We start from the raw sequence: 14,219 nt of genomic DNA on the forward strand, positions 1-14,219 counted from the left end.
CTAGAGGACCGGTTTAACATTTTAGCGTTGCGCAGTATGGAAAGTGATATTTTAAGACAACTAAGTTGTGAAGACGTTATACACCGAAGAGCCAAAGAAACTGGTACACCTGCCTAATATAGTGTAGGGTTTCCGCAAGCACGCAGAACTGCCGCTACACGACGTGGCATGGGCTCGACTAATGTCTGGTGTCGTGTTGGAGGGAACTGACACCATGAATGCTGCAGGGCTGTCCATAAATCCGTAAGAGTACAAGAGATGGAGATCTCTTCAGAACAGAACGTTGCAAAGCATCCCAGATATGTTCAATAATGTTCATGTCTGGGCGAGTATGGTGACCAGCGGAAGTGTTTAAACTCAGAAGAGTGTTCCTGGAGCCACTCTGCAGCAATTCTGGACGTGTGGACGTGTGGGGTGTCACATTGTCCTGCTGGAATTGCCCAAGTCCGTCGGAGTGCACAATGAACATCAATGGATGCAGGTGACTAGACAGGATGCTTATGTACTTGTCACCTGTCAGAGCCGTATGTAGACGTGTCAGAGGTCCCGTATCACTCCAACAACACACGTCCACACCATTACTGAACCTCCGCCAGTTTGAAGAGACCCCGGCTGAAATGCAGGGTCCATGGATTCATAAGGTTGTCTCCATACCCGTACACGTCCAAAATTTCAAACGAGAGTCTTCCGACCAGGCAAAATGTTTCCAGTCGTCAACAGTCCAATGTCGGTGCTGATGGGCCCAGGCGAGGCGTAAAGCTTTATGTCATGCAGTCATCAAGGGTACATTAGTGCGTCTTCGGCTCCGAAAGCCCATATCGATGATGTTTAGTTGAATGTTGCGCACGCTGATACTTGTTGACGGCCCAGCACTGGTCGTTGGTCCCGTTCTTGCAGCATCTTTTTCCGTCCGCAGCGATGTGGGAGATTTGATGTTTTACCTGATTCCTGACATTCACGGTACACTGGTGAAATAGTCGTACGGGGAAATCCCCACTTCATCTCTACCTCCGAGATGCTGTGTCCCACCGCTCGACCGTCGACTGTAGCACCAGCTTCAAACTCTCTTATATCTTGATAACGTCCGATTGTAGCAGCAGGAACCGATCTAACAACTGCGCCAGACACTTATTGTCCGCAGCGCCGTCTTCTGCCAGTTTACATAGCTCTGTATTTAAATACTCGTGCCTATAACAGTTTCTTTGGCGCTTCAGTGCAAATAGCTTCATTGGTTGAAGTGTAGGTGCAGAGCAATTAGCGAATAAGATTGGTTTAAGCCGTTCATTTTGAGGCTGATTATTTGGAGAAGTATCGTATTTCAATTAAAAGATGATAAAATTTGCTTGATTGACACCTTGCATTTGTTATTTAGCATTTGCATAAAAAACATGTTTGTTCCCAGTTACAATAGGTAATTTTTTGTGTGGACGAGAATCTCAACTTTTTTAAAATAGGGTTGTTTATAGCGATGTTAATAAATAGTCTTGAGTATCTTAATAATATTAACTCATTAAATCATAAAAGGTTTACCTAAATCTTTTCAGTTAAGTAGTTCTTATTTACAGATTTTTATTTGGATATTGTCCTAAAATGCTGTTTTCTAAAGGATAGGCATCACAAAATTTTCGAAATCATGGTTTCAGCTTAGAAGTGTTTAGATAAGTACGGCGCTGTGTCGTGCGATTGATATCAGTTCCCTTATAAGCGGTTGCGCTCGATCCAAGTGTCTAGGGCCTCTATAGTTTGTGATACTTTCAGCACTACGTAGTGTACAAAGTAGGGGCCAACGGCCTTGCCGCAGTGGTAACACCGGTTGCCATCAGATCACCGAAGTTAAGCGCTGTCGGGCTGGGTTGGCACTTGGATGGGTGACCATCCGGTCTGCCGAGCGCTGTTGGCAAGCGGAGTGCACTCAGCTCTTGTGAGGCAAACTGAGGAGCTACTTGATTGAGAAGTAGCGGCTGCGGTCCGTAATCTGACATACGGCCGGGAGAGCGGTGTGCTGACCACATGCCCCTCCATATCCGCATCCAGTGACGCCTATGGTCTGAGGATGACGCGGCGGCCGGTTGGTACCTTTGGGCCTTCATGGCCTGTTCAGGAGGAGTTTAGTTTAGTTTAGTTTAGTAGTATGCAAAGTGAGGTATGTAGCGATTCCTTATAACCAAACCCTGTGCCCGTCTTCGGGGATAAATTCCAAACATTTTACCAGTGTTTCATGCAGTGAGGGCGTATGATATTTCTGATGTTTATCTTTCGGTTGGACGTGAATTTAAAGCTCTTTGTGTTTTTGAAGAGCCGTAGTCTTACTGGCAGTACTCGGTTCCACACTCTCCATCCCTTCCTCCCACAATGACATATAGAAAACGCTGTTCTTGAGGAATATTCATCAGAGTCATTCACACAACGCAGTCATTCAGTGATAAACAGCAAGCTGGAAGAATTCAATGGTAAATCACTTCCACCAAGCGCAACCACCCAGTCAGCTCCTTATCTGTTTCAGTTGACGCCATTAAGTGCTACGTATGCGATTCCGCAGAGGATCCTCGCTGTGGAGATCCCTTCAGCGATCCTGAGGACCTGCTGGTGACCTGCCCAGTCGAGGATGGGTTCTGTGTCAAGAAAAACTCCACAGGTGAGATTCCTTCGAATTGCTCTACAACATATCATGTGCACGTTCTACGCCGATCAGAGGAGTGTTCTTACTATAGAGGAAATAGTGGCGTGGGATGCTTATTGTAATAAAATCCTTAAGAATGACACGAAATAAGCCCATTTGGAGCTGCTGAGGAGACCGATACCCTATGAATCGGATTACAATTAGAATTACATCTTGGGTACATGTTACTGCATTAAAACTGGTAACTGGTTTTGGCTTTACGGCCTTAATCAGAGCTAAAAATTAGAAGATATAATAAAAACGTATCAACACAGTTATGAGACAAGAAAGTAGACATTACATGTGGGAAGAAAGTGATAAATTTACCTAAAAACTACAGCAGCAAGAGCAAAAAATGCATATTTATGGAAAAATTTTTGTTGTTATTGTAGTCTTTAATGCGACGAGTTGTTTGGTCCAGCTCTCCACACTACTCTGCCCTGTGCAAGCCTCTTCATCTCCAAACAGCTACTGCAACCCACATCCTTTTGAACCTGATTACTACATTCATCTCTTGTCCTATTTCCAAATCACCAGCACTTTCTTCCAATACCAAATTTGTGATTCTTTCATGTCTCATAATGTGTCCTGTCATTCGATCTCTTCTTTTGGTCACGTTATTCCACAATTTCATTTCTCTCCAGTCGTATTCAGTACCTCCTCCTATGTGACATGTTCTACCGATCTAATCTTGAGCATTGCTCTCTAGCACCACATCTGAAAAGATTTTCTTCCTGTCTGAACTGGGTATCGTTCATGTTTCACTTCCATACATAGCTACAATCGATGCAAGTACTTTCAGAAAAGCCTTCCTAACACTTCAAATCTATATTCGATGTTAACAAATTTCTCTTCTTCAGAAACACTTTTCTTGCCATTGGCAGTCTACATTTTACATCTCCTGTATTTCGGCCAGGTCAGTTACAGCAATACCCATTTTCTCCTTTTATTGTCTCGTTTCCTAATCTAATCCTCTCAGCATCGCCTGATTTAATTTGACTACATTCCATCACTCTTGTTTTGCTTTTGTTGAAGTTAATCTTATAGCCTTTGAACTTCTTTATTGAAATGACTGTGTCTCTACTTAAATTGCAGAATGACTGAGATGATGAAACTTCTACATTGTTTGATTCTGAAACAGCTCAGTAAAACTGGACGTACTGAGCATACTTTCTCTTTACTTTTTCTTATCATGTCAACACTGACCCACAATATTCTAGCGCAACGCAATCTGACTGCTCAAAAAAAATTACAACCTGACTTCAAATAATTAATTCAAAAGAATGGCTCCGACTAAAAAGAAATCTTAACAATAACCTATACATTTCATTAAGCACTTACCTCACTAAAATCTTCATTACGCGAACTACTGCAATGCAGCTAAATAAAAGATTCTAACTACTAAAAAAATGGCTCTGAGCACTATGGGACTTAACTGCTGTGGTCATCAGTCCCCCAGAACTTAGAACTACTTAAACCTAACTAACCTAAGGACATCACACACCTCCATGCCCGAGGCAGGATTCGAACCTGCGACCGTAGCAGTCACGCGGTTCCAGACTGTAGCGCCTAGAACCGCACGGCCACTCCGGCCGGCCTAACTAATAAAGCCACTAACTACTAATAGGCATGTGGTTAGCAAATGAAATATTTTGTTTCAAACTAAATAATGTATTTTTTTGTACCTTAATAATGCGACATCCAGTTCAAACACGAATATAAATCGTCATTGACATCTAGTACAAAGGTATACAATCATGAATAATATTCAGTCTCCAAGTCGAACATGTACAGATCGTTAGCCTACGCTAACACTTCAGACCTCCACCCTCCATCAATGCTAACTTCTCACACCTAACATCCATCACCGCTGGCTGTTCACTTCCAACTGCCCCACAGTACTTCCACCACTGCTGGCTGTTCACCTCCAACTGCCCCACAGTACTGGCGATTAACTTCCAACAACGAGTCCGACTAGCCACAGAATCTCTTACAAAGAAAGCGCAGTCAGAGCTCCAATGCAAAGCGCTACACAGCGTTGCCAACACAGAAGCAGCCCACTTACACCTTCTTTAAAGATACTGTCCATCCCGTTCAACTGCTCTTCCTAGTCCTTAGCTGACTGACAGAATTACAATGTCACTGGAAAACTTCAGAGTTTTTATTTCCTTCCCGTGAACTGTAATACGCTCACAAAAATTTTCTTTGGTTCTCTTTATTGTTTTCTCAGTGTACAGACTCAATAACACTGGGGATAGGCTACAAGCACGTCTCACTCCCTTCTCGGCCACAGCTTTTCATGCCTCTCGACTCTTATCAATGCCATCTGGTTTCTGTACAAGTTCCGTAAAAGCTTTCCCTCTCTGAAGTATGTTCATCCTGCCACAGAACTTCACTGATACACATTACACCTAACTTCAAACCTATCAGTTTTCCTTTTTAAATCTCCTAACCTCTCTGTCAGATTATGCGACCTAATATTCCAAGTTCCGACCCGCAGATTGCCAGTTTTGTCTTCCGTGGTGACGACATCCACCTAAGTAGACCCGACTGGATAATTTTACCTCCGGAAATCTTACTCAAGAGGAAGGCATCATCGTTTAACCATGCAGTAAAGCTGCATTCTATCGGGAAAAATAACGGATGTAGTTTCACCTTGCTTTTAGCCATTCACGTTACTAGCACAGCAAAGTCATGCTGGTTTAAGTTACAAAGTCAGATCGGTCAATCATCCAGACGTCGCCCCTAGCAACTACCGAATAGGCTGCTGCCCTCTTCGGGAACCATACGTTCGTCTGGTCTCCCAACAGATACCCCTCCGCTGTAGCTGCACTTATGGCACAGCTATCTATATTCTGTAGCGTTGAGGCATGCAAGCCTCCCCACCATGGCAAGGGCAATGATTCAGGGGGTAGGGAGGTTTATGGATCAGTAAATTTTGCAGTCACAGGAGCTAGTTGGGCCAGTAAACTCTCAGTTCCAGACAAGTGAAAGTGTTTGTTTACTATATGTACACTGAGGTGGCAAAAGTGATGGGATATATTCATAATATCGTGTTGGACCTCCTTTTTCCCGACACATTGTAGCAACTCGACGTGGCATGGACTCAACAAGTCATCGGTAATCCCCTGCAGAATTACTGAGCCATGATGCCTCCAAAGTAGTCCATAATTTCGAAACTACTGCCAGTGCAGTATTTTGTGCACGAACTGACCTCTCTATTAAGTCCCATAAATGTTCGATGAGATTCATGACGCGCAATCTGGGTGGCCAAATCGTGCACTCGAACTGTCCAGAATGTCCTTCAAACTAATCGCGAACTCCTGAGTCCCGGTGACATGGCGCATTGTCATCCATAAGAGTTCCATCGTTGTTCAGAAATCTAATGTCCATAAAAGGCTGCAACTGGTCCCCAAATAACCGAAGATAACCATTGTCAGTCAACGATCGGTTCAGCTGGACAAGAGGGCCGTGTCCATTCCATGTAAACACAGCCCACAGCATTGTGGAACAATCACCAGCTTCTACAGTGCCTTGTTGCCAACCTGAGTCCATGGCGAAAGGTAATGCCTGAAATTTGGTACTCTCGGAACACACCTGACACTATGGATCTCGGAAGACCTAATACCCTAGCGATTTCCGAAATGGAACGTCCTATTCGTCTAGCTCTAAATGCCATTCCGCACTCAAAGTCTGTTAATTCCCGTTAAGCAACAGTAATGACGTCGGAAAACTTTTCACATGACTCACGTGGGTACAAACGACAGCTGCACTGCTCTTTTATACCCTGTCTACGCGATATTACCGCCATCTGTATATATGCTTTTCGCTATCCCATGACTTTTGTCACCGCAGTGTGTATTAAACGATGTGAAGTAGAATACCTTTCATACTTTTCTAAAGTGTGGCGCAACCTGTGTATTTAAAGTAAATCGTAAACGTAATTTGTAAAAGCTAAAGATTAGCTCGTTTCGCACGTGACAAAAGAACGTAATATATTTTGTATGATAAAACTTAAAAGCGTAAAAACAATTTGAAACTTGTTTGAACACTGTATTTATACAGTTATATTAGAAATCGGCATTACATGAAAAGCGGTAATAGCACTGCAGCTGTCACACAACTTTATACGTCATCCTCTTCAGTGCAGATACAGCACAAAGACCACCCGATTCACAGAATTGCAGTTGTCGTCTCTGGTGCGCTGCGTGTCGTGCAAGACGGCAGGCTCCTAACTTTTAGATTCAAGTTAAACATGTACGCCATGAGCACCCATCGAAAAATTGAAAATACAAATGACTATCAGATATTAGCTCTTGCCCCCCCCCTCCCCCCCTCTCCTGCTCCTACCCCTCCCACCACCATAATCATCATTGGCACCTAACTAAAATTTATAATGAAAAAGAATTTTCTTTGAAATTTTTCATTTTTAAAATGACGAGAGATAAATGATATTTAGTTTTGTACGACTTTTATTACACTATGAAGTAATGAGTCTTTGAGACTGTTGGTACTACTTATTTCTAAAAGCTTTCTGCTCTAGAAGGATGAAGCATTTCTTAGTGAGTGCTACGAACAGCTCCTTCTCAGATACTTTGAGAGCAAACAAAAAATGTTTCCTTTGCACCACTGCTCTCCCTAGCGACACTTGCTTCACCTACACCCTTCACCCACATTTAAGATCAACCAAATTGAAATGTACGCACTATACTTCCTCCTACTGTTTGCAGATAATTTGATTGCTGGGCTCCTTATTTCAATACTGTCAGCAGTTGGAAGATTTCAGTTCGCCAATACTTCGTGTCTGATCACTGCCACTAATGATATTATTAATAATAATAATAATTCGAAGGACGTTCAATAAGCAATGCAATAATTTTTTTCTTCTTGGCCGCTATCGAATGGAAAAACGCGAAGTTTGTTGTGGGACGTCGTGGAATATTCCCATTTCAGCCCCTATAGTTTCATGAAGTTTCGATGCGTGGCGTCTGTAACGGATTTGCGTTCCAAGTAGATAGCTGTAGTTGAGTTTCTTATGGGGGGAAAGTGGAACATCGCAGATACTCATAGGCGACTGCAGAATATCCCCGGAGACCTGACAGTGAACAAAAGCACGGTGAATCGTCGGTCGAGGCGTCTGTCATCATTGCAACAAGGTCGCTCACACCTGTCCGATCTTCTGCACGCCGGCCGGCCGCACGCAGATGTGACTCCTGCATTGTTCGAATGTGCAGACACACGTGGTGATCGACGGATCACAATCAAACGACGGATCACAATCAAACACGACACTGTTCAATTGGACTGGAAAGATTGTTACCTTGTTGGCACCAAGCAGATAGGGTTTCTGACTTAGAGGAGTGACTGCATGTTGCTTGAGGTATAGCAGCTTTCGATAGTAAGATCACTCATTTACATCACGGCGTTCTCTTACTTCTGCATGTCAACAGAGCAGTGTTTGTCTGAAGAGCCTCATTAACATGTTTAGCAACGATCCCATTTGCGTTTTAATAACCTTGTATGCTTGGCGGGATGTGTTCTTTGTTTTGGTAATTTGGCGTGCTGTTGTTTGTTTGAGCAGAAAAGATCGGCACCGGGTGGATATGTTGTCCCTCTGTGACGGAAGCCAAGGTTGGGCACTGGTAATGTTCAGTGCAACCCCTAAGTCTGTGTTATTAGACGTTCCTAGTTCCAGAGCTCTTCGCCGTCTATGATATGTAGGACAGGATTGACCCGTGGATGGGTGTTGACCGCCACAGCGAGCACAAAGAGTGAGAGACGAAGTGTGGGATTCTACTGAATGTAGCCCACTACATTTGCTTCATTTTATCTCAGACCAACAATTGTTTGCTGATATGCCCATATCGGAGGCATATAAAGCACTGCCTGGCAGTTGACACATAAGAATCTACAGGACATCCGTGTCCACGGACAAATATAGCACGCTGTAAAATTTGAGGCTCGAAGGTCAACAAGCAGCTCTGTAGGTTGATTCTTTATTATTTACTATCCCTTACATAATGCGTAGCAATACTTCGAACGCCTATAACGGAAAATATAGACTGTATGACTTTCAAAATCTCTGCTTGTTCAAGACTTTTAACATCTTTTCTTATTACTCCCTACTTGTGAGCAACGAAAGAAGGAACGTAAGATTCCAGATTTTTAGATTTTAATACTTCGCTGTTTACGAAGGAACTGGCCTTTTCTGGATTTCTAAATCCAAACTTCGCTTTGGTTTCCCTACAGAAAATTACAGCATTGCTTAGCTCAGGCAAGGAAAGGTGGAAAATTTTCCCTAGGTCATAGGATGAAGACGGCCTATGTTTTTATCCAAACTTTCCAAGTAAACTACGTACGGATCACTATCTGTACGCCTGTAAAGGATGGGAGACCTCTGAATCCCTACAGACACTGCAGAAAGTGTGAAGGATTTCTCGTGCTAGGAAACTTGGAGGGTCCTGTTCTGACGTCTACATCTTCTTCTCATCAAGGTATATTCCATATTCACCCCTGACGACCGATAACGAGTAGCTGACGCCATCCATCGGGGACTCCAACGTAGTTTCTGGAGATGCCTGAAAGGGGAAGAATCTTCATATAACCGCTGGGCAACCGGCTGTTGTCGATGTTTAGCAACAGGGGCGTCGAAATCGCCACCCCCTTCGCCATATGCCCCAGCATACGTGGTGGGGATGCACTTTCACTAGAATAAATTAAAGTACAATTGACTGTTATAATCTGGAGTGGCCGAGCGGTTCTAGGCGTTACAATCTGGAACCGCGCGATCGCTACGGTCGCAGGTTCGAATCCTGGCTTGGGAATGGATGTGTGTAATATCCTTAGGTTAGTTAGGTTTAAGTAGTTCTAAGCTCTAGGTGACTGATGACCTCAGAAGTTAAGTCCCATAGTGCTCAGAGCCATTTGAACCATTTGTTATAATCGAACCAAAAGTAAATTCACGCACTAAAAGGAAAGCTATTCACCCAAGACGCACTAAGGAAATACTGCCAGATATAATGAATTTAGGCAAAATATTTCGGAGCGCTCGTTTAGCTAATACCATACGTGGACCGTTTCTAATTTCGACGTCCCATACCATCCAAATCATGAATTTTTGGTAATGGGTCTCTGCTTGAAATATGATCAGTTTGCCATAAAAAAAAAGTGGTTCAAATACCTCTGAGCACTATGGGACTGAACATCTGTGGTCATCAGTCCCCTAGAACGTAGAACTACTTAAACCTAACTAACCTAAGGACATCACACACATCCATGCCCGAGGCAGGATTCGAACCTGCGACCGTAGCAGTCGCGCGGTTCCGGACTGAGCGCCTAGAACCGCTAGACCACCGCGGCCGGCAGTTTGCCATCCAGTGCAAGGAAATGAACGTTATCAGAGTATTTTTCTCTGTGTTGTGTCTAAATGACGAACAAAATGCGAAAATGAAACTCTATATATTGTTAAAAATAAATAAAGAGAATTGAGCTCTAAAATGCAATGACATTCCTGGTTATACGTTGTCTTGGGGGAGGTGGGTCATGGGGGGTAGGGGATAGGGAAGTTGAAGGGTGTGACTAAGTCTCTTACTGTTAGTAAGAAGTCGTCCATAAGCTGCACCTAAATATACTGATGGGAAAAAGAATCGCAACACCAAAAATAATCAATGTACAGTAATGAAATTTCGGGAATAAATTTGTCTAGTTAACACATATAAGTGATTAACATTGCAAGATCACTGGTTAATGTAAGCGCGAGATAAGCCATTGAAAATTTGAAATGCTGGCACATTAATAGCAGGTGTAACCGCCAGACCGTCAAAGCAATCACGCAGACGTGTATGTATTGTGTGGTACAGGCACCGGCTGTCAGTTTGTGAGATGGAGTTCCACGCCTGCTGTACTTATAAGGGAACCTCCCCATCGCACCCACTCAGATTTAGTTATAAGCTGGCACAGTGGATAGGCCTTGAAAAACTGTACACAGATCAATCGAGAAAACAGGAAGAAGTTGTGTGGAACTATGAAAAAAATAAGCAAAATATACAAACTGAGTAGTCCATGTGCAACATATGCAATAAAATGTGAATATTGACTCAAGAACGCCGTGGTTCCGTGGTTAGCGTGAGCAACTGCAGAACGAGAGGTCCTTGGTTCAAGTCATCCCGGCAGCGAAAATTTTAATTTTTTATTTTCAGACAATTATCAAAGTTCAAGCACTTACACAAAATCAACTTCGCTGTCCAAAATTCCAGGACATGTTCAGATTTGCTTGGACAAATGCAGGATTTGACGGTCTACACGCGGAAAAAATTGAAAACGTTAAAAACATGTTTTGACAGAGCAGAAGGAAAACTGTGCGACTGCGAAACTGTTACATTCATTTGTTGCAGTTTATGTGACAAACTCTTATGTTTTCATCACTTTTTTGGGAGTGATTATCACATCCACAAGAAAACCTAAATCGGGCAAGGTACAAGAATCTTTTTACCCATTCGCCAAGTGTACAAGTTAGGTGGGTCGACAACATTTTCCTGTCATGTGACGCACATGCCGTCACCAGTCTCGTATAGAATATATCAGACGTGTTTTCCTGTCGAGGAATCGGTTGACCTATGATCTTGCGATCAACCATTGGAGAGGCACGTCCTTTCGTCTACTCATCGCACGGTTTTGCGGTGCGGTCGCAAAACACAGACACTAAACTTATTACAGTGAACAGAGACGTCAATGAACGAACGGACAGATCACAACTTTGCGAAAATAAAGAATAAAATTATTTCACCCGAGGGAAGACTTGAACCAAGAACCTCTCACTCCGCAGCTGCTCACGCTACCCACGGTACCACGGCGCTCCTGAGCTCTCCATATCCTTGATTTTGCCTATCTTGCACATGGACTACTCACTTTGTATATTTTGCTTATTTTTTTCATAGTTCCACACAACTTCTTCCTGTTTTCTCGATTGATCTGTGTTCAGATTTTCAAGGCCTATCCACTGTGCCAGCTTATAACTAAATCTGAGGGGGGTGCGATGGGAAGGTTCCCTTGTTAGTCGGTCTGTACGGGGGCAGTTAACGCTGTTTGAGGATGACGCTTGATTTGTCGTCCGATAATGTCCCATATGCGCTCTATTGGAGACAGATCTGGTGATCGACCAGGCGAAGGGACATGTCGACACTCTGTAGAGCATGTTGTGCTACAACAGCGGTATGTGGGCTAGAGTTATCTTGTTGGAAAACGTCCCCTGGAATGCTGTTAAGAATGGCAGCACGACGTGTAGAATCACCAGATTGAAAGTCCAAGTGCAGGTGCAGTGTGTCTAGTATGTAGAGAGGATGGTTGCAGCTCCTGAATTAGCTCCTGTCAACGAACACACGAGTATCACTGGCAGCGAGACAGAACCAGCTCTTATCAGAAAACGAAACAGATCCCCATCCTGCCCTCCAATGAGCTCTTGCTTGCCACCATTGAAACCGTAAATGGCGGCGGTTTGGGACATGTGTAATGCACACTACAGGGTGGCTGGCTCGGAGCATTCCTTGGAGTAACCTATTTGTAGCCGGCCGCGGTGGTCTCGCGGTTCTAGGCGCGCAGTCCGGAACCGTGCGACTGCTACGGTCGCAGGTTCGAATCCTGCCTCGGGCATGGATGTGTGTGATGTCCTTAGGTTAGTTAGGTTTAAGTAGTTCTAAGTTCTAGGGGACTGATGACCACAGCAGTTGAGTCCCATAGTGCTCAGAACCATTTGAACCATTTGAACCTATTTGTAACAGTTCGTTTTGTCACTGAGGTGCCGACTTCTTGTCAAATTGCTACTGCAGATGCAGTAAGATGCGTCACAGCCATATGCCAAATATGATGGTATTCCCTTGAAAGGTGGCTACACTGAGCCACAGCGCCGGAGATCGCTAGAGAGCATTGTTCCGCCGCCTCCACTGGCAGTGATTATTGAGAACTCGTAGTGGGCAGTGCTTTGGGAGAACTCGTGGTAGTCAGTGCTGAGATGTCGTAGTGAGGAGTGTTTGTTGAGATGAGCTAGTAGGCAGTGCTTGCTGAGATGTGATACTGAAAAGTTCTTGTTCAGATGTGGTAATAGCGAGGCGGTGTGGAGATATATTGTAATTATGAGAGTGATTTTGGTCAATATATGAAGGTAACGAAACTTGATTTATTTTTCATTATTTCCATGTTTTAAATAATGCGTCATTACAGGTTCAGTCAACAAAGCATCTGGCTTGTGTTCTTGTATTAGAGTGTAATTCTGGTTTTCTTGAGTAATTATGGTATTTTTATTTTCTTTAATTAATTCAGTATAAATGATATTTAAAATTTCTTGTGTTATTGAAGAAGAACCGTGCCAGATGCGTACGTTGAGTCATACTTCCACACACAGAACAGTTACACTTGTGCTTTGGTTTCGTAGGTTTTTATAGTTGCTGGGGACTTAATTAATTAATTGTGTTAATGAAAATTTCCATTTCATTCTTTGTTATTGTTCAATGCAGTCAGATTGCGTAATAATACGAGTCAGGGCCAACCGTTTACGAGACTTCGTAATCGGACAGACAGCTACTAAAGCAAAAAAAAATTAAAATTATTTGCATTAATATTTTTATTAAGCCCCCATGCACGTGGCGACCACTGCTTCGGATCGTCCCTTGGAATTCTTCTGATTGTAAAAATAGTGGACAGTAGCATTGTTATTGTAATTTGTAGTTTAGTAATTATAGTCTATTTTGCATGTGTAGATTTGGTAATTGTCATTCTTATAATGGTATTTTTTTCTCTGAATTTGATTGTTGTCTTGTATACGCGTTGACGATTTAGCGCAATTATTTCAATTGTTCGTTAATCGTGTTTTTTGGGAAACATTTCGAGTGAATGGTATTGTTGATTATAAAGAGTCATTGTGTGTAATTTTCGTACTGTGACGAGTTTTGTATGTTTTGTAAATGATTACGCGATCGATGAAAAAGGCAAAAATGATGGATAGTCAGAATGACGAAATTGTTGACATGGCGAACTCGCCAACACAGGACAACAGTACGATAAATAATGAAGTTGAAAACAATTTAATAAGCAGGGAAAATAGTCCAGAACCCTTTCAAAATTTTTCTCAATCAGAAAATTTAGAGAATACGAGATTAACGATAGAAGATTCTGGAATAGTATCGAACACAGATAGCTTTACAGCTATGACGAAGGAAACTGGTTTTGCGGGAAATGTTAGGGGCGAAAAGAATTTCGAACCGGCTATTATGGAGCAGTTGTTGGGTGCAATATTAAATTTGGGATCACAGTTACGATCTGAATTGAAAACAGATAGGGAAACAATGGGATCACAGTTACGATCTGAAATTAAAACAGAGATGGAAACAATGGAAACACGGTTAGATTCACGAATAGGCACGTGTTTCAAAAATATGAAAGATGAATTAAAGAAAGAAATCAGAGAAGAAGTACAACCGATTTTGAATGCTCACAATAATAGATTAATTGCAGTAGAGATTAGACAAAGTGAACAGGATAGAGCACAGGAGGAGAGAGATCGCGTGAT

The 14,219-nt window shown here is 42.8% G+C and overlaps 1 protein-coding gene and 1 pseudogene across 1 annotated transcript in view; both read left to right on the forward strand.

Annotated features, from left to right (window-relative positions):
- LOC126234756 (protein quiver-like) overlaps positions 1-14,219 on the forward strand; it is a 62,996-nt gene that overhangs the window by 37,107 nt on the left and 11,670 nt on the right. Inside the window, exon 2 of the mRNA XM_049943505.1 lies at positions 2,504-2,635. Within this exon, the coding sequence (XP_049799462.1) occupies positions 2,504-2,635 (132 nt within the window). The remainder of the gene's footprint in view (positions 1-2,503; positions 2,636-14,219) is intronic.
- LOC126238676 (5S ribosomal RNA) lies at positions 1,783-1,900 on the forward strand (annotated as a pseudogene).

Source organism: Schistocerca nitens, chromosome 2, assembly GCF_023898315.1.
Source record: "Schistocerca nitens isolate TAMUIC-IGC-003100 chromosome 2, iqSchNite1.1, whole genome shotgun sequence".
NCBI classification, from domain to species: Eukaryota; Metazoa; Arthropoda; class Insecta; order Orthoptera; family Acrididae; genus Schistocerca; species Schistocerca nitens.